Source organism: Quercus robur, chromosome 1, assembly GCF_932294415.1.
Source record: "Quercus robur chromosome 1, dhQueRobu3.1, whole genome shotgun sequence".
NCBI classification, from domain to species: domain Eukaryota; kingdom Viridiplantae; phylum Streptophyta; class Magnoliopsida; order Fagales; family Fagaceae; genus Quercus; species Quercus robur.
The window spans coordinates 9,815,495-9,841,051 of NC_065534.1; the positions used below are offsets into that span (position 1 = coordinate 9,815,495).

At 38.6% G+C, this 25,557-nt stretch overlaps 2 protein-coding genes and 1 non-coding gene across 3 annotated transcripts; all 3 read right to left on the reverse strand.

The window, feature by feature from the left end:
• Positions 1 to 7,339: 7,339 nt before the first annotated feature.
• Positions 7,340 to 9,392, reverse strand: LOC126719804 (ankyrin repeat-containing protein BDA1-like). The gene is made up of 2 exons (XM_050422319.1): positions 8,655 to 9,392; positions 7,340 to 8,428 (listed from the first exon to the last, which is right to left on the reverse strand). The coding sequence occupies exons 1-2, from the start codon at positions 9,279 to 9,281 to the stop codon at positions 7,703 to 7,705; spliced, it is 1,353 nt and encodes a 450-aa protein (XP_050278276.1). The 5' UTR covers positions 9,282 to 9,392; the 3' UTR covers positions 7,340 to 7,702.
• Positions 9,393 to 11,849: 2,457 nt separating this feature from the next.
• LOC126714674 (uncharacterized) lies at positions 11,850 to 12,746 on the reverse strand. Its single transcript, XM_050414969.1, has one exon. It carries the CDS (start codon positions 12,744 to 12,746, stop codon positions 11,850 to 11,852), a length of 897 nt encoding a protein of 298 aa, XP_050270926.1.
• A 1,334-nt stretch (positions 12,747 to 14,080) lies between these two features.
• On the reverse strand, positions 14,081 to 14,166 carry LOC126692831 (small nucleolar RNA snoR116). The gene has a single exon (XR_007645103.1). It is a non-coding gene; the product is annotated as a small nucleolar RNA snoR116 (small nucleolar RNA).
• Between the last annotated feature and the right edge of the window lie 11,391 nt (positions 14,167 to 25,557).

Sequence of the window (25,557 nt, forward strand, 5' to 3'; positions counted from 1 at the left end):
TTGAATCATATGAACATAATACTCCTGAAACACAACAATACACCATGATCATTGAAAACAGAAAATTACACATGCATATGAAACAGGCAGAATGTGATCAAGCAAAGATGGAGTAAGATACAAACCATGGCTTGATCAACCAAGTGACCACCACAAGGTAGTGATCACAGTGTTCATTCACACTTGGAATGAACACAAGGACATACAAGTTAACAAGCACAAGGCAAGACACTTGTATGCTCAGCACTCAACCAATGCATACCACACAAGGCATATGCATCTAGGAACAATCCTACAAGGGCACAAGAGTGACAGTACATAAACCAAAATGCAGAAACATTTAAATTAAAGTACTGATTTCAACAAAAGCATAAAGGCTGCATAAAGCAAGGTACATACCATAAAGCCTACAAACTATGTAAAAAACAATAACCCTAAAAGCTTACAAAAGCAAATGGGTACAAACACAAAACATCCTGAATAACATCATCAAATTATATTAAAGATTAAACCAAGAGTATAGGTTAAGAGTTAGAAACAACTATACACCAAAAACCCTAAAACATAAGCATATAAAAAAAACAAAGTTTTCAGATTTTGATAACTTTGACAACTCCCCCTCAACACATTACTCCCCCTTAAGATTTGCTTTTCTGCTTTTCATCATCATGACATATTCTCCCCCTTTTTGACCGGAATGGCCAAAGGGTCACTGGTTATGCTGAGTGGTGAAGTTGTCAAGTTTTGCAGACAATACATCGATCTGGTCCTGCATGGCTCTCATCCGCTCAGAGTGCTCAGTCTGAACTTCCCTGATCCCATCAAGTCTTTCCAGAATGATTTGGAAAGCATCTGGAGGTGTATCTGAAGAAGTTGAAGCTCTAGACCTTTTGCCACTCCTCCTGGGTGTTGAGGTGGATGCATGCCCTGCTGCCTCTGCATCAGTCTCCATTGGGACACCCTCTCCTTCATCACCTTCATCTTCTTCTCCTGGAAGCCTAACACTTATCCTTTTGCAGGTTAGCTTGTTAATTGCAGAGGGTGTGGACATGTGGCTGATGTCTTGAGGGATTGGAACACCCTTCCTTCTAAATATCCTCATTAGCAAACTGGGAAAGATCAGTTTGGCCTAGAGGTTGTTCTTGTCTCATCCACAATGATGTCAAATATGTGGGAACTGATATCTATGAACTTCTTTTCTTTGAGATCCATCAAAAAAACTGCTCTAGCACAATTGATTGTAGTCAATTTCTTAATGGGATAGAGGTTAAACATCATGATTATTGTTAGACACCTCATGTCCACTAGAAAGGCAGTGGTATTCAAACATTTTCCTTCTCTCTGCCCCCCTATCCTTTGTTGAACTGTTTCAATAGAAACACTCCTATCTTTGTAATTGATAAATTCTTCATCATCTAAACCTTCAATCCCTAGTACATCATCTATGACATGTTCATCCAAAATGAATTCTTTACCTCTAACCCAGCAATTTAACTCATTCTCCTTTATCACAGCATTTGAGTAAAATTCCCTAATCAGGGGTTCACACACCAAAGGGAAATCACTCAAAAGCTTTTCCCATCCTCTTCCTTCAAAACAGCTGGGAATAAAGGTTTGTCTTAAGTCCTCCAAATCTACAAATCTTTCTTGAATAATTCCTGCATGCAAGAAGTTATCCTTGTATCTCTCAAAGTGATGGACTGACCTAAACAGTTTAGAATCCATTTTTAACCTCTTGTCAGCCTTCTTTGCAGTAGATTTCTTCTTCTGAGGTGAGGGAGCCATCTGTGAACAATCAGAAAAGGCCACAACAGCATAGAACAATATATGAGCAGAACTAGTCAGTACCATGATTAACAAAGAGATATCATCCACACAAATGAACTATGAACATTTAAACAATAGGCTACTTAGATCAATCACATGGATAAACCAAGCCTAAGATAGGAAAAACAAGGAGAAACTATCATAAAGGCAGATATATGTCATTGAGACATATAGTGGAAAAATGGATATGACACACAATCAGTATTCAGAGACTAACAGAAGCTCCCAACAGATTAACACAATAGAACATGCATATTTAGCACAGTGAAACTCACAGTATCCAACGGAACATTTTGAAACAACACAACAGCTCAAAGTTCAGATAACATAAAATAATCACTAAGCTAAGCACAGGATGAAGAGCAATAAGGAATCAACTAAGATCACATCAAAATCTAGCAGCAGTATTCGCAAGCTAAGCATGAACAAGGAGCAAAAACCGAAACCCAAACCCAAACCCATTTCTAAATCACAAGCATATGCGAAAAATCAAAGGGAAAAGCACAAAATCAAGTTGAAAAGAGTGCAAAACTGAAAACCCATACCTGTTTCTTGAAGATTTTGAGCTTTAAAAATGCAACAATGGAGATTGGAAATGGGAGCACGGAGTGTTTGGGAGGGAGAAAGTTTAGAGAGAAGATGAATAGTCACAAAAGTTCGAGGGAAAACTGAAAAAGGTTTAAAAACTGCTCCTGTTTCTGCCAAACACGCGATTTTCGCGACTAGATTGAGTCGCCACACAGTTGCCAGCTCAAGCCGCCAAAGCACTCAAGACCAAAAATTTGAAAATTTTTCTAAGTGTTTTTCGCGACTGGAAGGTCTACCCGCGAGTGAGTCGCGAGCTGAGCCGCGAAAATCTCTGAGTGAACCTCGCGACTGGACCTTCCACTTGCGAACAAGTCGCCAAAAATGACCAGCGAAGATGCGACTGAGGCTCGCGACTTGACACACCCGCGACTGAGCCGCCAAAATAAGGCAAAACAGGATTTTTGAAATTTTCAGATTTTTCAAACAAAATACTTTCCAAAAACACCTAAAACACTCAAAAATCTTTTTGTGCTAGAATTAACAAAGATTGAGCATGTGAAAACGTATTTCATCAAGTACAATCACACAAATGAATAAGGCATTTATAGAACATAAACTTGTGTGTTGTGTGTGGATATCAACAATGAGATAGTCCTTCATCTAATGTGAAGCTTCAATGATCAATTCAACCAAGACATACACAATTAGCACTAGATCATGTGACCCATCTCAATTATAGAAATATGTATATATGACCTCCCACACAACTTGATAACATAACTTGGAGCTTATCATTTTACTCCACTTTTCAACAAAACATTTGATCTTTTTGATCTTTTGAAGCAATCACATCTCATTGTGAGAGTGATATTTTACATTTCAACTGAATGAATAAGCCTTTGGCTTTTTGAATAAACATTCTCTTTAATATAAGGTCGCTTACCCTTTTTCCTAGTCGAATACTAGAATGTGCGACAGGCTTTTACAGCTCAATATCTCTTTTCATTTGGAGATTTACATTTGGTGAGCTTTTTTTAGCAAAACAAAAAAATAAAGAGTGGGAAGATATATAGACACAAGTCTATGCATGTCTCAAGATCAACATAACCATTCACTAATCATTCATGACAAGTTTGAAGATCTATTTACAACAATCACATAGATTTCAAGATTTTTCCCACAGTGATATAGGTGCATGAAAACAAGCAATGCTCGAAAATGCACAAAGCCATTAGCACAAAGGTACAAGGTAAAACAAGTTTTGAGACAAAACTCAACAAAGTCAATCAAGCTTTTTGATTTTCTAATTTTTATGTGATTTTTGGATTTTTGACACACGAAACAAAAAGATTAATAAAACAAAATTAAAAAATATTCACAAGAAGATAAGCAAACAACCAACATAAAAAACAGCAAGCAAACCAAACAAACATTGTCACAAAGCATAGGAAGTATTAATGCATGGACATGTTGTAATGCTTATGCATGAGTACCCTTTTTCACCCACACGTCACTTGCGTTTGGGGTGATTTCCTTATAGGATTTGGTACGGGAGTTAGGACTTTCAAACCTTCGTGAGAAGCTTTCCAAGCAGTTGGTGAATGCACCAATCATTTTCATCACGTTCATCATTCCGGGATCTCCATTTTGCTCTCTAGATTGATCACCTGCCCAAGTTCTCCTATCATTTCTGGGTCCTCCTGGCCTTTGAGGAGTTGCACTGTTCTTTGCTCTCAGCTTTTGGCAATTTGGTCGAGTATGTCCTTGAAGTCCGCAATAATGGCACACATAAGTTCCTCTAGGACCTCTTTGTGGTCGTGGACGTGACTTGGCACGAGATTCAGACCTGCCCACAGATTGATTACGGGGATTCAGCATCCGTTGATTCACCAAATTCTTCTTCTCCTCCATCTCGAGCTTCTCACCAGTAAGTTCAGCTACCACTGGATCTTTTGCCTTTACAAACTTCACTTCTTTAGTGACATGTCCAGATGAACTACTTCCTCCGGTATACCCCAATCCGGATTTGTCTGAAAAGCTTTTTTGAGATGATATAACATCATCTAGCTTCTTGGTGGTGACCCTCTCTATTTTAGCATTTGCTTGCACATCCTCATTCTCAAGAAATCTCACTTTTGTGTAAGCTTCGGAAAACTCACCATTTAGTGTTTCAATCTCACATTTTGCCTCCCTATATCGGATTAGGAGACTTTTGTAGTCCTCCTCAGCCTTCTTCATTTTTCTCACAGCAGCCTTGGCCACCCTTGTGTACTCACCCGACTTCTCCAAGAGTGAGTTATAATTCTCTTGAAGGTTTGCTGTGCTTTCATCTTCTTCAGCATCTGATTCTTCAACAATTCCTAGTGATTCATCATCACTATGTTCTCCAAGGTCTCGTACAAGCAGATTCAACTCATCCGAAGACTCAACATGAGCAATAGTCATAAAAGCTGAATAGTTCCCCTCTCCATCACAGCTCTCTTCAGATTCTGAGTCAGATGAGTCCGAGTCACTCAAGGTTGTGGCATACACTTTACCTTTCGATTTCAAATAATTCGGACATTCCTTCTTAAAATGTCCATGCCCGTTACATTCGAAACAAGTGACACCTTGTGTGGGTTGGGATTCTTTTCCATCTTTCTTTTTGAAATCCCTCTTCTCCCTTCCAGAGCTTTGAAATTTTCGTTTATCATCAAATTTGCCATTATTTTTGAATTTCAAGAACTTCCTGAAATTTTTGACAAGGTAAGCTACATCTTTGTCAACCACATCTTCTCCCGATGAGTCTTGATCTTCCACCTTCTCATTAATGGTCTTTAGAGCAAGAGATTTACTCTTCCGTTGATTTGGCAGCGACATCTCATAAGTCTGCAGAGAACCAACCAGCTCCTGTACTTTGATGTCATCAAGGTCCTTGCTCTCTTCAATTGCTGTCACTTTCGCACGAAAACTTTCCGGCAATGATCGAAGGATCTTTCTTACAATCTTTGAGTCCTCCGTTTTCTCCCCCAAGTTGTACTTACTTACAACCACCTCATTTAGCTTTCCATAGAAAGAGTCAAAAGACTCATCCTCACTCATTTTGAGCTCCTCAAACCGAGTGGTCAGCATTTGCAACTTAGTGTCTTTCACTTTCTTCGTGCCTTCATAGGTGGTTTCCAAAATCTCCGATGCTTCTTTGGCAATGGTAATATGAGAAATCCTGTGAAATTCATCTGGAGACACACCACAGAAATTAGCATTGAGTGCTTTACTGTTAGCATTAGATGCAGCAAGTGCTGCCTTATCCCATGTGGATTTGGCTGCCTCAGGTTTGGTCCAACCAATCTCAACAGCATCCCAAACGAATTCATCAATAGAACATAGAAAAGCTCTCATGCGAACCTTCCAAAAAGCATAATTACTACCATCAAAATATGGAGGTGCATTAAGGGATTGAGACCTATCCATCTCAAAAGGGAGTCAAGGATCACACAATGGTAATGAAACCAATAGCAGTGTAGCCGCTCTGATACCAATTGAAAGTTCAAAAACGTGTACAAAACACCTTTGAACGTTTAGACCCCCAAATTACAACTTAACCAAATCAAGCAATATGTCAAACAACTAATGTGCGGAAACTTAACACATGCTATAATATGAAATTGGTTAAATACTATCTAAGCCATAACAAAATAAAACCACAGCAGATAATGTAAAGGCAAAGATAGAGAGGAAGGAAGATGCAAACACAAAGACAACACACGATGTGTTATCGAAGAGGAAACCGAAGTCCTCGGCGTAAAACCTCTCCGCCGCCCTCCAAGCGGTAATCAATCCACTAGAAAATACAGTTGGGATACAAGGACAGCAATAGACCCTCCAAGCCTAATCTACCCAGTGCACCTAAGCCCTCCAAGCTTCTTGCTCCAACGAGGTTGCGCCGAACCTTTTTCTTTTCTAGCTTCCCGGATTCCGCTACTAAACCATAGCATCAACCAATGAAGATTGGCTCCTTCCTAACTGCTTCCCAGAACTCCAAACAACTGTCTCACAGTGATGATGATGGTGAGAACCAGGTTTGGTATAATGCCTCTCAAGGATTTGACAATGGAGAGGAAGAGAGTTGAGGAATTTGAAGAGACTCTAAGGTAGGGATTGTGTGTGAAACAATCTTGTTTTTCTTTAGGGTTTCTCTCTCAAAATTCTCTCTGGAAGCTCTCTTTCAATCGTGGGTAAAATGGGTATTTATACTGGAGTGGGAGAGGAATGTGAAACGTCAGGTTTTACAAAACAGGGGTGGCTCGCGGCTTGACCTCGCGGCTTGACTAAGTCACGAGATCCAGTTGCGAGTTAACCGTATGGCCAGTTGTCCTGTTTTGTCCTGTAGTGCTCCAGCTAGCATGACTATTCATCTTCCAACATGCTTGGCACGTGTGCAGCTTCTGGCGGCTTGCAGCCACGAGTCCACCCGTGAGTCCCAGCCGCGACTCTCTGTTTTCTTGCACACTCTTGAGCAATCTTCACTCTATCTCACTCACTACCCTTACAACAAACCCACCTAAATACAGGGTTACTAAATGCTGAATTACAAGCAAATTTGGCACGGAATAAAGCCAATTAGATGGTTGAATAAATTCAACCTTACATAGATGATAATATATATTGTTATCATTTTAAAAAGAAGAAATGATATATTGCTTGTTTGGAAAATAGAAAAAAAAAAAATAGATACAAAAAGAGGAAGAGGAAGAGGAAGATCTCTCCCCATAACCTAAATTTTATACACAAAATTTCTTAGTAAGAGAACAAATCTATATAATATCTAAATTTTAAAGATAACATTTATCATTGCTATGTTTCTATTGAGTTACATCAACAAACATTTCCTCATTTTCTTTCCATTATTTAAAAAAAAAATATATATATATATATATATATAAATATTAATGTATGCAATAATTAAAATTTTCATCATGCAAAGACTGTTTTGCGCATATTAAAGCCACATAAGCAACATCGTTTGGATTACAAATTTGATTTACAAATTCAAAACATAAATAATGCAATGGCAACTAGATTGCTTTATTGCAAAATTCATTTTATTCACTGATGACATTTAGTACTTGCCTTAGAAACATTAGCTAAATTTTACATTCAAAATTTCTTAGTGGGAAAGGAAACAGTAAAAATTGACACACATTTAAGATGCATACAGCTCCAAGCATGGCTTACTTACATTAAAAGAATTTCCCTGTCAATTCTTCCTCCATGAACGAATCAGCAAACGACTTAGCATTGAACCTTACAGTCTTTTATAGTCCATTTAAATTAAGGGAGAGTAGATGAGAATAGAGTTGACCAAAAATTAGAGACAAGCCTTATAAGACCATGCTACACAAGTAGCAGAAGTATTTAGTAGGAAGATACAAAGAAGCAGGCAAATAGAAACATACCAAAAAGTTTCCCAAAATCTAGTTGGGATTATGACAGTCAAGGAAACTATATAGCAAACAGATAGGGAAATAAGAGATAGGCGGACTATTCGATAAATGCGTTGGGTTGGAATTAGAAGAAGAATTGTTGAGTACGAGAGCATAAATGTCAAAGAATTTAATGACAAGAACACCCAGAAAGGAAAATATCGAAGATCAACAGGTGTCCCTGCTTCGTTTGGAATAGGAGCACTTGAATTGAATTTTCTGGTGGCCGGTAATGTGGTATTGGGTTCAGGATGGTAGTCATCTTGCCAAAGTCCCCCAGGAGGGCTGAGTACTCCTTGATAGGTGACAGTCATAAGAAGTGTAGCAACCACCAAAAGCATATTGCGCCTGTCGTCTGATATTTCAGTCCATTCACCAAGACAATGCATTCTTGCTTTCTCAACATGTGAGAACATGGACCATAGGTAACGTGCATAATAAGTTACTCCAGGAAGAGATGGAGCTCGAATAGCTCCAACACGCCGTAGCATAACCTTGATCTCACGGTTTTCTATTTGATTTTGTTGTACCAAGATATCCCCTGCTGTCTTCTCCTCTAAATTCTTAGCGTATATATTAATACCTGAATATAATAATAACTTCTTCACAGCCTGCAAAATGTAGTGATACACCAAAAATAATTAATCATGATGTACTAATTAGTAGCAATTTGCAAAGCTATCGAATCAAAAAAAGATAACGGTTTTTTGGCATAAGTTTTAGACATTAAGCTCTTAATTATGATCCTACAGTTGATCACTATTTATAGATGTACACAACACAAACTTTGCAATGTTTCTTTAGTTCGTAAATAATTGAGGAATGTAGAGGGCTTGCCTTGGGTTGATTTTTGTATACTGCAATGTGCAATGGCGTGTTGCCTTTCTCATCCTTCCAGTTCAGGACTTTACTCTCCCACAATATTGAATGTCGAGACCAATTCTTTCGGAGCCATCGCACCAAGCGTATAAAAGCATCCAACTTGTCGTACTTCAAGGCAATATGCAGAGCATTCTCATTTCGAATTGTCACATCTTCAATAGAATGTGGACAGAACTCGAGAAATTTTTCCAATTGATCAAGGTAATCATCTGTTGCTGCTACATAATGCAAGGGGGTGACACCCTCCCTTCCTTTTACACGGAAAAGTTCCCCATCTACCTCTAGAAGCCGACGCACCAGCTCGCCATGCCCATTTTTTAGAGCAAGGTGAATAGGGCTGAACCCATTTGGATTAAGCTTCCTAGAAAATGAGGGCTTTAATCTCATCAGCTCCATGGCAAATGGGATGTGCCCAGCATATGCAGCTATGTGTAAAGGAGTATCAACAAATGATAGCTTATCTATGTACTCCAAAAGTTGTACATCCTCCTCAATTATGATGTAAAAGGCATCAATATTTCCATGTTGAGCAGCCTGCTTCATCCTCTCAACTCTCTCGTCCATATTTGAGGAAGTTGACATATTATGGTATGATTTTCCTTGGTATGAACTTCTTGATGCGTGGCTTGAATAAGTAGTGCCGCATACAACAAAGCCATTAGTACGGCTATTTGGTTTGGGAGGTCTCCTCAAGAAGTCACCTGATTAACTTTCACTTTGTGTTAAATTCTTATTCCTTCTTGGGTTTGGCTGGCTTTATTTTGGAATATTAATTATTTCTATTTGATTTAGATTATGCTCTCTTTTTACTCTTTCCTTAAGTCATAGCCTTCCTTATATTTGAAAGAGAGGTTTTTCAGTTTATTTTGCATTTGGGTTAATTTTGGAGAATTACTACGTTCACAATATTTTTATAACAAATCTTAAGTAGTAAGATGTCTCTAGTTTTAATTTGAATTCACAATTAAAATTACTTTTTTGCTCACCAATAACAACTTGCCACATAATATTTGTTGTAAAAATGTTGTGCACATAACATTTTACTTAATTTTGAAATAGTATTTTATATTACTATTGTGATCTACCTATTTTTATTAATACTTATCTATTTATTTTTTATATTTTTCAGATCCTTTCTAGTAATGCTTGGTATGATGTTTTAAGAACTATAGATGGAGCGTAGCTTGACTATGATACCAATTGATGTAACGTGGGCGTGGCTCTGATAATAATAATTGATACTCCAATTCAACGATGACAAAGTGGTAAGCTGCTCTGATACACATCAAATCACTCCTCTATTAGCTGAAAGTGCGCCTCATTATCTGATAATGTGTCAATTTTGTTGTGGTCAATGTTTTTGGACATGCATGGTTGAATAAATTCTATAGCTTCATCATCTTTTTGTTTTTGTACTTTCTTTTCTTTTCTTTTCTTTTCATGTGATAGCTTTTGTAAGGAACAAACAATCGGCGTTCATAAGTTATAAGATGTTCATCATATATTTATATGACAAGGGATTAGACAGGAAGCGTCCATTCAATCCCAAAAAAATTAAAGAGTATCAAATGGTTCTCACGTTAGGTATAGGCTATTAGGCACAAAAGTTGGAATGGAAGTTCTCACGTTAGGTATAGGCACAAAAGCTGAAAATAATTAATGAGTTTTAGCCTTTAGGTGGTTCTGCTCACGTTAAGTATATAAGCACAAAAATGGAATGGAAGTCTAAGAGCATCCGTAACAGCCGTTGTAAATATTATATCATTTTACCACATCAAAAGTCTACTTTATTATTTTACCATATTATTTTACAATATCTCATTTATCAGATATTCTATATTTTTACCACTTCATTTAAATATTATTTTTTAATTCTTTTTAATTCTTATTTTATCCTTTTTTTATTATTTGTTCTAACATTAACATTTTCCATTTTCTTTCAAATCTCAACGGTAACATTTCAAACAATACTCTTAATTCTTTTTTTTTTTTCTTTTTTGGTAGAAACCAGCCAGCCTGGGCTTCAAACAATACTCTTAATTTTTTTTTTTTTTTTTTAGAAACCAGCCAGCCTGCCTGGGCTTCAAACAATACTCTTATTTATTTATTTTTTTTTAGAAACCGGCCAACCTGCCTGGGCTTCAAACAATACTCTTAATTTTTTTTTTTTTTTTTTTTTTTTTTTTGAGAAACTAGCCAGCCTGGGCTTTATTGAAAGAACCTCAATGGGCATCAAATGAAACTAGAGGCGCAATGTCAGCTGGGATGTAATCCAGCCACACCTGCTGCCCTGTACAAAGTTTGGCCTATTGTGAGCATCAGCCACAGTATTACATGCATGACAAAATTCTGAAAACTGAAAATACTCTTAATTCAACTATCATATTTTTAACTCAAATACTTAGAACCTGTCATATCCAATAACTCAAATAACTCATATCCAATAACATTTTAACTCAAATACTTAGAACCTGTCATATCCAATAACTCAAATAACTCATATCTAATAACATTAACTCACACAAAAAACTTACACAAATAACTCATATCCAATAACATTAACTCACACAAAACCCATTGAATTAAACATAGTTGAGCTTGCCACTTCCTTGATGACAAATAGTACTTAAATTTAACACAACAAAACAATTGGCTAATACTAAACTTAACACAACAAAACAACATAGCCAATGAGTTTTAATGGTAGCTTCATAAAAACAAAATGAAACAAATAAACCAAATCAAAAGTTTTAATGACAACTCCATAAAGAAAAGGAGACAAATAAACAAAACCAAAAGTTTTCATGACTCTCCTTGTAATTGCCATAAATGTTCAACGAGATTCATTTGGAGTTGAGAATGAACTTCTCGATCCCTAATGCATTGATGAACTTGAATGAATTCCATAAATTCATTTGTTGGCTCACGTGACATTGGTGTACATGAAATCTCATCAATTTTTTCATAATCTAAGTCCACTGCTTCAGCTTCATCTCGCTCATCTTCAATAATCATGTTATGAAGAATTATGCACGCTTTCATAATGTCTTGTAGTGTTTCATGATAGAAAAACTGTGCAGGTCCACGTACAATAGCAAATCATGCTTGAAGCACTCCAAATGCACGCTCTACATCCTTCCTATATGCCTCCTAAGCTTTTGCAAATAATTTTCTTTTTGCTCCTAGTGGCCTTGGGATTGTCTTCACAAATGTTGACCATTGTGGATATATGCCATCGGCAAGATAGTATCCCATTGTGTAATTATCACCATTAATTGAGTAATTAACTGCAGGAGCACGTCCTTGTGCAAGCTCAGAAAATACATGAGACCACTTCAACACATTAATATCATTGTTTGACCCAGGTAACCCAAAAAATGAGTGCCATATCCAAAGATCATATGAAGCCACTGCTTCCAAAATAATACTTGGCTCACGAATATGACTACAATACATCCCTTTCCATGCAGTTGGAAAATTTTTCCATTTCCAATGCATGCAATCAATACTTTCCAGCATGCCTGGAAATCCACGGTTTTGGCCATGGGCTAACAATCTAGCGATGTCTTCATTGTTTGGTGACCTCAAGTATTCCTCTGAAAAAATAGCAACCACTGCTGCAACAATTTTTTTCAAACTAGTTATTGCAGTGGTTTCTGCTATTCTCACATATTCATCCATAAAATCAGCCGCTACTCCATAAGCAAGCATCCTAAGTGCAGCGGTCATCTTTTGAAGGGGAGATAGACCAAGCTTTTTGGTAGCATTTCTTTTTTGGGTAAAGTAAGGTTCATGAGCTTCTACCCTAGATAAGATTCGGAGAAAAAGAGAATGTCTCATTCGAAATCTCCTTCGAAATAAGTTGGGAGGATATACAGGTTCTTCGGAAAAGTAGTTATCATAAAGCCTTCTATGGCCTGCCAAATGATTACGTTCGATATACCGACGATGCTTACGTTGTTGTGTCGAACCCGTGAGAAGTTTTATAATTATCTCATCTTCATCTAAGTCATCATCAAGCAATTTACGAAAAAAAGAATGACCCATGGAGATAAACTATAAGAAAACATTAGAAAGCAATTATCAATATAGATGCCATTATCATAATATGAAATGAAATCAATAACTTTAAAAGAAGGTTTGATTGCAATATCTTATAAAAGAAGGATAAGCACATAACATTTTCAATGGACAGGAAGTGTACTGCATGGACAGTAATCAGTTGGCTATCTCTAAAGGATAAGATAATCAATATCTCCTACAAACAATTTATGTGGTTAGAGCTCTTGGTTTGGTAATTAGCTACCTTGTATTGTTGGTTGTTTCATATAATGAAAGATTCTACCACTAGAAAAGAAAGAAAAAAGAATCTACACATCATCATCGATCATAAGTCATCACATGTGTCACTACTTGAACTATCTTTTACTTCTTTATAAATATTGGGAAAAGAACTGACATTTAACTTTTAATTTTGATAATTTTTTTCTCCCAATTCATGCCATTCATATACATATTCATTAAGCTCTCTCTCTTTCTCTCTCTCTCTCTCTATATATAGCTCTCTCTCTCTCTCTCTCTCTCTCTCTATATATATATATATATATAGAGAGAGAGAGAGAGAGAGAGAAAGAGAGAGAGAGAGAGAGAGATAGAAACAAAAACAAAAAGATTAAGCAGTCCTACTTTTTGTGAATTAGAGAAAAATTATAATAATTTGGACCGAAAAAGAAGACAACATAAATAGGGGAGAAAAATGTTTTATTCAAATGTTGATCATATTTTTGGTATTGGAGGAGAGGAATGTTTAAAAATAAAGAGTAGGAAAAAAAAAGGGAATTCATACAAACACTGTGAAACAATTCCAGCTTAAAGCCAATAGGCTATGAATATGAGTACATGGAGACAATTCAAAGAGCTCAAGCTTATGTAAACACAAACTCTATTGTCCAACCACTAATTCCAATCATTTCATTTACAAGTAAGCAGACGGTTCAGAGAATGCATACATGTGGCATTGTGTCCTAACATGTGAATAGAACTAGTTGATCATGTAATAAAAAAACTATACCAAGTAATTTGTCAACACCCACCACCAATTTGTGTAAAATCTATTTTCTTTTGACAGTAATCATCAAGGAGAAAATATCTTATGCATGGCAAGTTAATCCACCACCATAGCACTACTATTACATAATTTTTTTTCTCTCACATTAGTAATATAAATGATCAAACCAACATTCAATACAAGACACTTCAGATGCATCAAGGAAAAAGTCTTAGTAAACATGTCATAACACATGCAGTCTAGGAATAGCACAAGGAAGAAATCAAATGCAAAACATAAAACACTATTCAAAGTAAATAGAGTTTAAGAAAAAGGGATCAAAGAGAAATCATTTCTTATGACATCTACAAGCCTTAAAGCTTTCATAGTTTGATGGTATTGACATCATCCTCACTGCCTATACAACTTACCAATTGAGAATCAAAAAACCATAAACTAATAATAATAAGTCAATAGCAGAAATTCCATGGAAGATTTCACCAGGGCCTCTTTCACGAAACCGGAAGTCCACTCACAAAGTTCTTTCGCCAAGAATTGATTCAAAGAGCCTACTCTCTGATGAGACGAAAGGGCTCGGTCAGTTCACTAGGATATAGAACAGAGAGAAGAGACCCACAACCCAAAGGCCTATGCCCATGCCGATCACAATCGGAAAATAAAACTAGACCCACAATCGGAAATCACAACCATAACCCAGACCCACAACCAGACCGACACCGATAGAACAGAGAGGATAGAGCGAACAAAAGGGAAAAAAACAGAGAGGAGAGACCCATAACCCAAAGGCCTACGCCCACGCCGATCACAATCGGAAAATAAAACCAGACCCACAATCGGAAATCACAACCAAAACGGAGACAAATAAACCAGACCCGACACCGATAGAACAGAGAGGACAGAGCGAACAAAAGGGGAAAAAAACCGGTGAAGGATATAGATCAGTGATGGTAGAGACGAAATTGATGGTGGCTCATATTCATGAACGGGAAGACAATAGAGCAACGGGGAAGACCCACAACCAGACCGACGCCGATAGAACAAAGAGGACAGAGCGAACAAAAGGGGAAAAAAACAGAGAGGAGAGACCCATAACCCAAAGGCCTACGCCCACGCCGATCACAATCGGAAAATAAAACCAGACCCACAATCGGAAATCACAACCAAAACGGAGACAAATAAACCAGACCCGACACCGATAGAACAGAGAGGACAGAGCGAACAAAAGGGGAAAAAAACCGGTGAAGGATATAGATCAGTGATGGTAGAGACGAAATTGATGGTGGCTCATATTCATGAACGGGAAGACAATAGAGCAACGGGGAAGACCCACAACCAGACCGACGCCGATAGAACAGAGAGGATAGAGCGAACAAAAGGGAAAAAAAACAGAGAGAAGAGACCCATAACCCAAAGGCCTACGCCCACGCCGATCACAATCGGAAAATAAAACCAGACCCACAATCGGAAATCACAACCAAAACGGAGACAAATAAACCAGACCCGACACCGATAGAACAAAGAGGACAGAGCGAACAAAAGGGGAAAAAAACTGGTGAAGGATATAGATCAGTGATGGTAGAAACGAAATTGATGGTGGCTCATATTCGTGAACGGGAAGACAATAGAGCAACGGGGAAGAGGGAAGAAGAAAAAGAATGGGAGAGTGGAGATGGAGATGGAGGCGGTGAGCTAAAGGAGAAATGAAAGAGATATGAGGGTTGAAAGAGAAATAAAAAATTAATAAACCAATATACCACAGCGTACCGTACAGTTGTATATTTGTGATTTTACTGTAGCAAGTTGCAAAAAATTTAACATTTACAACATCTGATAAATGGGCTTAAACTAGGTTTGGTGTGGGATATGTGCCAAATATTTAGCATTTGGCACATATCCCACATCTACTGTGGGTGCTCTAAAAGTTTTGGAACAAGACCAACTTAAGGGTTACTTCAAGTTCAACATGTATTTAAGAAGTTTTCACTCAAGTTCATCATCCCCCATTTAAGTAGTAGACATTATGGTTCAGTGGCAGCTTCAAAAATTACATATTTAAGTCTAAGAGGCAAGTTAGGAATGGCCACGGAACAAATTTGGGTCCAGTATACCCAAGCCTGACCTAAAAATTATACCAGTCGATACCCAAACTCCAAAACCCAATTACCACTCGTACCTAATACCTACCCAAATTTCTTGCCAATGGATACCTAGTCCCGACACTAATCTCTCTCTCTCTCTCCCCTTCTTATTTTAAAAAACTATAATCTATATTCTATATATATCTTAAAGTTAAAGCATAGCATTTATTATTGCTACGTTCTTGTTGAGTCACATCATTCACCCATTTTTAACACTCTCTATCATTTTTGTGAAGTTATGATTTACAACTATGTTTTATGTTGGTTTTATTCCATGACAAAAAATGTCATAATTGCTTTAATTTTATTCCTTGTATTTTGTGGGATTTTATTGTATTAGGTTTAGTATTAAGTTGGTGAAAAATCCAGTACAAAATGAAGAATCAGTGGATTTCGCGAGAAGCTCACGAGAAGCTAACCCGCGAAAGAGTCATGTGAGAAGCACATGCTAGAAGCTGAAGAATCGTGCCAGGCTGTCAGTTTCGAGAGTATCTCGCGGGTAAGGCCTTCCCGCGAGGTAGTCGCTAAACATTCTGCTTGGAGGATTTTTAAGTGTGACTTTCTTACCCTTCACCCATACTATATATACCCTCATTACCTACAAATTGTGAAAAGGCCATTCAGAGAGAAAAACCCTAGATAGGTTTTCTACAACACACACACCTATCTTTTAGAGAGAGAGCTACCCATCCTTAGTGAGAAATCATTGTAACCTCTTCTCCTTCTCTCTCCCATTGTCATACCTTGAGAGGAGATTTGTACCCAAACACAACCCACACATATTCAGAGTGTAGAGAGTGTTTTGGAGCTTAGGAAGCTTTGGGGATTTGCAAAAAGAAGCTGGTGAGGCTTGGCGAATGCAATCTGGCGTATTGCGGGATCCCGAAAATTAGACAAGACACGGTTCCGAGAAGCCTTGTTGGAGTAGGAGCTTGGAAGGCTTAGGTGCATTGGGTAGACTAGGCTTGGAGGGTCTTTTGCTATTCGCGTATCCCAACTGATTGTCTAGTGGATCAATTACCGCTTAGAGATCGGCGAAAAGGTTTTACGCCGAGTACTTTGGTTTCCTCTTTGATAACACATCGGCGTGTTATCTTGTGTTTGCATTCTTCTTCCCTACTCTTTTACCTTTCATTTTACTGCTGTGTTATAATGATTATGGGTTAGAGTAGTTTGTTTGTTTATCCACTCGCATTTACTCTTTTCCGCACTTTGTATAAGTTAGAGTAAAATCAATCGAGCCGTAATCTTTTATTTAGGGGTCTAAACAGCTCTTGTGTTTTTAACACATTTTCGAGCTTTCAATTGGTATCAGAGCGGGTACACTTGTTTTGGTTTCATTACCTAAGTGTGATCCTTGACCCCTTGTGTGTATTGTCATGGATAATGCTTTGTATGATTCTATGGATGTTGTTGATTGTAACATGCCATGTGTTTGTGAAAATGCATCTATGAGTGTTAATCCTCAAAATTATGATAACATGTTACATGAATCTATGGGTGTTGTTGTTGATATTCCAAATGTCAGACTCTTGAAGAAAAAGTTTAGGAAGTTTCATGAGAATTTGAGCAAGTTCACTGGTGAAAATGATGATTTGATTGCTAAGCTCAATGAATCCAATAAATTGGTTGAAAAATATAAGAAGCTTGCTGAAAATTGTCTTGAAAAGATGAAAGAGTTTGAATGTTTGAATATAGACTTGGATGCTAAACTTGTTTTGTCTAACAAACTAGTTGATGATCTTAAATGTGAAAATGAATCTCTTAAGATGCATACCAAGTGTTTGATTGCTGAACATGTAAGGTTGAATTTATTCAACCATCTAATTGGCTTTATTCCGTGCCAAATTTGCTTGTAATTCAGCATTTAGTAACCCTGTATTTAGGTGGGATTGTTGTAAGGGTAGTGAGTGAGATAGTGTGAAGATTGCTCAAGAGTGTGCAAGAAAACAGAGAGTCGCGGCTGGGACTCGCGACTGGACTCGCGGCTTCAACCCGCCAGAATCTGCACACGTACCAAGCATGCTGGAAGATGAACAGTCATGCTAGCTGGAGCACTACAGGACAAAACAGGACAACTGGCCATACGGTTAACTCGCGACTGGAACTCGCGACTTAGTCAAGCCGCGAGGTCAAGCCGCGAGCCACCCCTGTTTTGGAAAAACCTGACGTTTCGCATTCCACTCCTCTTCAGTATAAATACCCTTTTAACCCACGATTGAAAGAGAGCTTCCAGAGAGAATTTTGAGAGAGAAACCCTAAAGAAAAACCAGATTGTTTTACCCACAATCTCTACCTTAGAGTCTCATCAAAATCCCTCACTCTCTTCCTCTCCATTGTCAAATCCTTGAGAGGCCTTTATACCAAACCTGGTTCTCACCATTATCATCTCTGTGAGACAGACGTTTGGAATTCTGGGAAGCAGTTAGGAAGGAGCCAATGTTCATTGGTTGATGCTACGGTGTAGTAGCGGAATCCGGAAAGCTAGAAAAGAAAAAGGTTCGGCGCAACCTCGTTGGAGCAAGAAGCTTGGAGGGCTTAGGTGCATTGGGTAGATTAGGCTTGGAGGGTCTATTGCTGTCCTTGTATCCCAACTGTATTTTCTAGTGGATTGATTACCGCTTGGAGGGCGGCGGAGAGGTTTTTCGCCGAGGTCTTCGGTTTCCTCTTCGATAACATATCTGGTGTTATCGCTGTGTTTGCATCTTCCTTCCTCTCTATCTCTGCCTTTACATTATCTGCTGTGGTTTATTTTGTTGTGGCTTAGATAGTTGTTTAATCAATACCATGTTATAGCATATGTTAAGTTTCCGCACACTATTGTTTAACATATTGCGTGTGTTGATTAAATTGGTTTTTGGGGGTCTAAACGTTCAAAAGTGTTTTTGTACACGTTTTTGAACTTTCAATTGGTATCAGAGCGGGTACACATCTGTTTGGTTTCATTACCATTGTGTGATCCTTGACTCCCTTTCTTTTTGAGATGGATAGGTCTCAATCCCTTAATGCACCTCCATATTTTGATGGAAGTAATTATGCATTTTGGAAGGTTCGTATGAGAGCCTTTTTATGCTCTATTGATGAATCCGTGTGGGATGCTGTTGAGATTGGTTGGGCCAAACCTGAGGCAGCCAAATCCACATGGGATAAGGCAGCACTTGCTACATCTAATGCTAACAGTAAAGCACTAAATGCTATTTTCTGTGGTGTGTCTCCAGATGAATTTCACAGGATTTCTCACATTACTATTGCCAAAGATGCATGGGAGATTCTGGAAACAACTTATGAAGGCACGAAGAAGGTGAAAGATACCAAGTTACAAATGCTAACCACTCGGTTTGAGGAGCTCAAGATGAGTGAGGATGAGTCTTTCGACTCGTTCTATGGGAAGTTAAATGAAGTGGTTGTCAGCAAGTTTAACTTGGGGGAGAAGATGGAGGACTCTAAGATTGTAAGGAAGATCCTTCGATCATTGCCGGAAAGCTTCCGTGCCAAAGTAACAGCCATTGAAGAGAGCAAGGATCTTGACGACATCAAGGTTCAGGAGCTGGTTGGTTCTCTACAAACCTATGAAATGTCGCTGCCAAATCAACGGAAGGGTAAATCCATTGCTCTAAAGACTGTTAATGAGAAGGTGGAAGATCAAGGCTCTTCGGGAGAAGATATGGTGGACAAGGATGTAGCCTATCTTGTTAAAAATTTCAAGAAGTTTTTGAAATTCAAAAACAATGGAAAATTTGATGATAAGAGAAAATTCCAAAATTCTGGAAGGGAGAAGAGGGATTTCCAAAGGAAAGATGGAAAAGAATCCCAATCCACACAAGGTGTTACTTGTTTTGAATGCAACGGGCATGGACACTTCAAGAGGGAATGTCCTAACTATTTGAAATCAAAAGGCAAGGTGTATGCCACAACCTTGAGTGATTCAGACTCGTCCGACTCAGAATCTGAAGAGAGTTGTGATGGAGAAGGGAACTACTCAGCTTTCATGACTATTGCTCATGTTGAGCCTTCGGATGAATTGAATTTGCTTGTTCAAGACCTTGGAGAACATAGTGAGGATGACTCACTAGGAATTGCTGAAGAATCAGAAGCTGAAGAAGAAGAAAGCACAGCAACTCTTCAAGAAAATTACAACTCACTTTTGGAGAAATCAGGTGAATACACAAGGGTAGCCAAGGCAGCTGTGAGAAAGATGAAGAAGGCTGAGGAGGATTACAAAAGTCTCCTAATCCGGTATAGGGAGGCCAAATGCGAGATTGAAACTCTTAATGGTGAGCTGTCCGAAGCCTACACTAAAGTGAGATTCCTTGAGAATGAGGTTGTTCAAGCAAATGCAAAAATAGAGAGGGTCACCACCAAGAAGCTTGATGATGTTATATCATCTCAAAAGAGCTTCTCAGACAAATCCGGACTGGGATATACCGGAGGAAGTAGCTCAACTGGAAATGTCACCAAAGAAGTGAAGTTTGTGAAGTCCAAAGATCCAGTTGTAGCTGACTCTACGAGTGTGAACCTCGAGGTGGAGAAAAAGAAGAATGTGGTAGAACAACGGATGCTGAATCATCGAAATCAGTCTATGGGCAGGTCCGAGTCTCGTGCCAAGTCACGTCCACGACCACAAAGAGGTCCTAGAGGAATGTATGTGTGCCATTATTGCGGACTTCAAGGGCACACTCGACCAAATTGCCAAAAGCTGAGGGCAATGAACAGTGCTACTCCTCAAAGGTCAGGAGGACCAAGAGTTGATAGGAGAACTTGGGCAGGTGATCAACCTAGAGAGCAACATGGAGATCCCGGAATGATGGACGTGATGAAGATGATTGGTGCATTCACCAACTGCTTGGAAAGCTTCTCACGAAGGTTTGAAAGCCCTAACTCCCGTACCCAATCCTCTAAGGAAATCACCCCAAACGCAAGTGTCGTGTGGGTGAAAAGGGGTACTCATGCATAAGCATTACAACATGTCCATGCATTAATACTTCCTATGCTTTGTGACTATGGTTGTTTGATATGCTTGTTGTTTTTGATTTTGTTTGTTTGTTTGTGAATTTTTCTTAATTGTGTTTTATCAATCTTTTTGTTTCTTGAGTCAAAAATCCAAAATTACATAAAAAATTTGAAAATCAAAAGGCTTGATTGACTTTGTTGAGTTTTTGTCTTAAAACTCGTTTTGCCGTGTACCTTTGTGCTAATGGCTTTGTGCATTTTCGAACATTACTTGTTTTCATGCACTCATATCACTATGGGAAAAATCTTGAAATATATGTGATTGTTGTAAATAGATCTTCAAACTTGTCATGAATGATTAGTGAATGGTTATGTTGATCTTGAAACTTGCATAGACTTGTGTCTATATCTCTTCCCACCTTTTTATTTTTTTTTTTGCTAAAAAGAGCTCACTAAATGTAAATCTCCAAATGAAAAGAGATATTGAGCTGCAAAAGCCTGTCGCACATTCTAGTATTTGACTAGGAAAAAGGGTAAGCGACTTTATATTAAAAGTGAAATTTCTTTCAAAAAGGCCAAAGGCCTATTCTTCAAAGAAAAATGTTATATATCCCTCTCACAATGAGAGATGATTGCCTCAAAAGATCAAATGTTATGGCTGAAAGTGGAGTCAAATGAAAGGCTCCAAGTTATGTTATCAAGTTGTGTGGGAAGTCATATATTCATATTTCTATAATTGAGATTGGTCACATGATCTAGTGCTAATTGTGTATGCCTTGGTTGAATTGATCATTGAAGCTTCACATTAGACAAAGGACTATTTCATTGTTGATATCCACACACAACACACAAGTTTATGTTTGATAAATGCCATATTCATTTGTGTGATTGTACTTGATAAAATGTGTTTTCACATGCTCAATCTTTGTTAATTCAAGCACAAAAAGATTTTTGAGTGTTTTAGGTGTTTTTGGAAAGTGTTTTGCTGAAAAATCTGAAAAATTTCAAAAATACAGTTTTGCCCTGTTTTGGCGGCTCAGTCGCGGGTGTGTCAAGTAGCGAGCCTCAGTCGCATCTTCGCTGGTCAGTTTTGGCGACTTGTTCGCGAGTGGAAGGTCCAGTCGCGAGATTCACTCAGAGATTTTCGCGGCTCAGCTCGCGACTCACTCGCGGGTAGACCTTCCAGTCGCGAAAAACACTTAGAAAAATTTTTCAAAATTTTCCTCTTGAGTGCTTTGGCGGCTTGAGCTGGCGACTGTGTGGCGACTTGAACCAGTCGCGAAAATCGCGTGTTTTGCAGAAACAGGAGCAGTTTTTAAACCTCTTTCAGTTTTCCCTCGAACTTTTGTAACTGTTCACCTTCTCTTAAAACTGCTGTTTTCTCCCAAACCTCTTCGTGAATCCATTTTTTTCAAACCCTTTTGGTGCTTCATTTCTTCTCCAAATCATCAAGAAAAGGTATGGGTTTTGATTTTTTAATCTCAGTTTCTTTTTCCTGCATATTTCTGTTACTGTTTGGACTGGTATTGTGTTCGATATTCTTATCTCTATGTGTAATGGGTTTGGAGTATCTTGTTTTTGATATTATTCTCACCCGTTTTTCATGCTGAGCAGTCAATGTGTTTTTCATTGTTCTGAATTTTTGCTGATTATTGAATCTGAGAATCTTTTCTGAAATGGGTTTGGTGTTTTTGTGACTTACTCATTACTCTTGCCTGAATATTGATGTGTGGATGTTAGGTTTCTTCATGATTGAAATATTTTCCCCATGTTCATGTCTCTGTTGGAGTAATGTTTGTTATCTGTTCTAAATGTTCATATGCTGTTTGTTATTGCATATCATGGTCATGTTAACCTGTCTCAATGACAGTTGTTGCGTCTTTCTTTGTCTTGGTGCACTTTCACCAAGTTTGATGCACGTATTGATTTGTGCTTCTGTGGTTTGGGTCTGCACTATATTCAGTCTGGGTTTTTATATTGAAATATTGTTTATACTGAATCTTGTTGACAATCTTTTGTGGGGTATTGTTGCTTGGTTCTTTTCTGTTGGTCTGTTCTCTTGCAGATGTCTCGTCGATCTTCCAGGGGTAAAGACATTGTTGCTGACGAATCAGCATCCCCAGTTGCTAAAAGGACTCGTCTATCATCTCAAGCATCTCAAGATCCCAATGAGGATAGATTCAGAGTTCCCCTGAACTCACACGCCTACTCAAATGTGTTTGACAAGTCAACAACTATAGTGGAGCGGGTAGTAGAGTTCAACACCTTAGGGACTACATTCATCCCTCGAATCTTTGAGAAACGAGACTGGGCAAACTTGTTCGGAAACTTTGATGATCCAATGGATGAGCTGGTCAAAGAATTCTTCTCCAATGCCTCTGATCTTGGACCTGTCCTCGTTTTCTGGGTCAGAGGAACAGAGTTTAGTGTTACCCCAGACTCCATCGCAGATCTTCTCAGCATCACCAGACCTCAGAATGTGAATTTAACTCCCTATGATGAACGAAATCCAGAGGTTGGGGAAATTCTACAAATCCTAGGACACGATCATGAGGTGTCTAGTGCAGGAACTTCAATCAGCACCGCAAAGTTTGCACCTGAGTTGACCACACTGAAGTTGATCATGTTCACCAACCTCTACCCACTGTCCAACACTACATTCATCAATCTTGGGAGAGCTATATTTCTGTGTGATCTCATTACCGGAGCCCCCATTGATATATGTGCTCACATCTACTACAACCTGAGGAAGACCGCTTGTCGATCTACAGCTCGAGGAATCATTCCATTTTGCAGTCTCGTCATGAAGCTCATCCTTAATGCAGGCATTACTCCTCCTGCAGATGGTAAAATGTTGACTCGTCAACGTCCCATTTCTTTGTTCACTCTTCAAGCAAGCAGAAGTCACTCCTCCAAATCACCAAGACATGCTCACATCTCTCCGGGTCCTTCATTTGCCCCTGACTCAGAGACACCTGCACATACCACATCTACATCTCGTGATGTTCCTGAAGCTTCACAGGCTGGTATTCCGCAAGCACAAACTGCTTCTCATACTGACAGAGTTGGCAGTGTTCTTGAGCATATTCAGAAACGAGTTGATGAGCTTGTGGCACTTCTCTACTCCACAAACAACCATGTCCAAATGCGCCTCGAGACTATGGAGACTCAGCTAGATGAGATTCAACGGAAGTTGGATGAGAGTCTTTAGCTATTCGTGACAAAAAGGGGGAGAGCATTCAGTAAGGGGGAGAAAAAGTTCAAAGGGAAGTGTGCATAGTGATAGGGGGAGTACACACACACACATATTTATGTTTTCGTCTCATCTTCTAAACTAATGGTTATTTTGGTTTTGATACACTGTGTTTTGGTGTATAACTGTTTCTAACTTTCCTCATATAATCTTGGATAAACTTTTATATATGTTTGATGATGTTATTCAGGTATTTGTTAGTTTGTACCCATATGCTTTTGTAAGCTTTGAGGGTTTATGGTTTATGCATAGTTTGTAGGCCTTGTGGTATGTACCATGCTTAAGTGCAGCCTTTATACTATGTGAAATCAGTATTTTAAATCTAAATGTTCTGCATTGTGGTTTATGTACTGTCACTCTTGTGCCCTTGTAGGATTGTTCCTAGATGCATATGTCTTGTGTGCTATGCATTGGTTGAGTGTTGTACATACAAGTGTCTTGCCTTGTGCTTGTTAACTTGTATGTCCTTGTGTTCATTCCAAGTGTGAATGAACACTGTGATCACTACCTTGTGGTGTTCACTTGGTTGATCAAGCCATGGTTTGTTCATTAACTCCATCTTATGCTTGATCTCTTTTTGCCTGTTTCATATACATTTATAATTTTCTGCTTACAATGATCATGGTGTATTGTTGTGTTTCAGGAGTTTATGTTCATATGATTCAAGTGCTTCACAGCTTCTAGAATTAGGTGTGAGTGAGTTTTGATCAACTGTTCCCAACTCACATGTTAAGTCTAGAGTCTGTTTTAGGGTTTTGTCACGGAATAGCCAAAGGGGGAGATTGTAAGGTTGAATTTATTCAACCATCTAATTGGCTTTATTCCGTGCCAAATTTGCTTGTAATTCAGCATTTAGTAACCCTGTATTTAGGTGGGATTGTTGTAAGGGTAGTGAGTGAGATAGTGTGAAGATTGCTCAAGAGTGTGCAAGAAAACAGAGAGTCGCGGCTGGGACTCGCGACTGGACTCGCGGCTTCAACCCGCCAGAATCTGCACACGTGCCAAGCATGCTGGAAGATGAACAGTCATGCTAGCTGGAGCACTACAGGACAAAACAGGACAACTGGCCATACGGTTAACTCGCGACTGGAACTCGCGACTTAGTCAAGCCGCGAGGTCAAGCCGCGAGCCACCCCTGTTTTGGAAAAACCTGACGTTTCGCATTCCACTCCTCTTCAGTATAAATACCCTTTTAACCCACGATTGAAAGAGAGCTTCCAGAGAGAATTTTGAGAGAGAAACCCTAAAGAAAAACCAGATTGTTTTACCCACAATCTCTACCTTAGAGTCTCATCAAAATCCCTCACTCTCTTCCTCTCCATTGTCAAATCCTTGAGAGGCCTTTGTACCAAACCTGGTTCTCACCATTATCATCTCTGTGAGACAGACGTTTGGAATTCTGGGAAGCAGTTAGGAAGGAGCCAATGTTCATTGGTTGATGCTACGGTG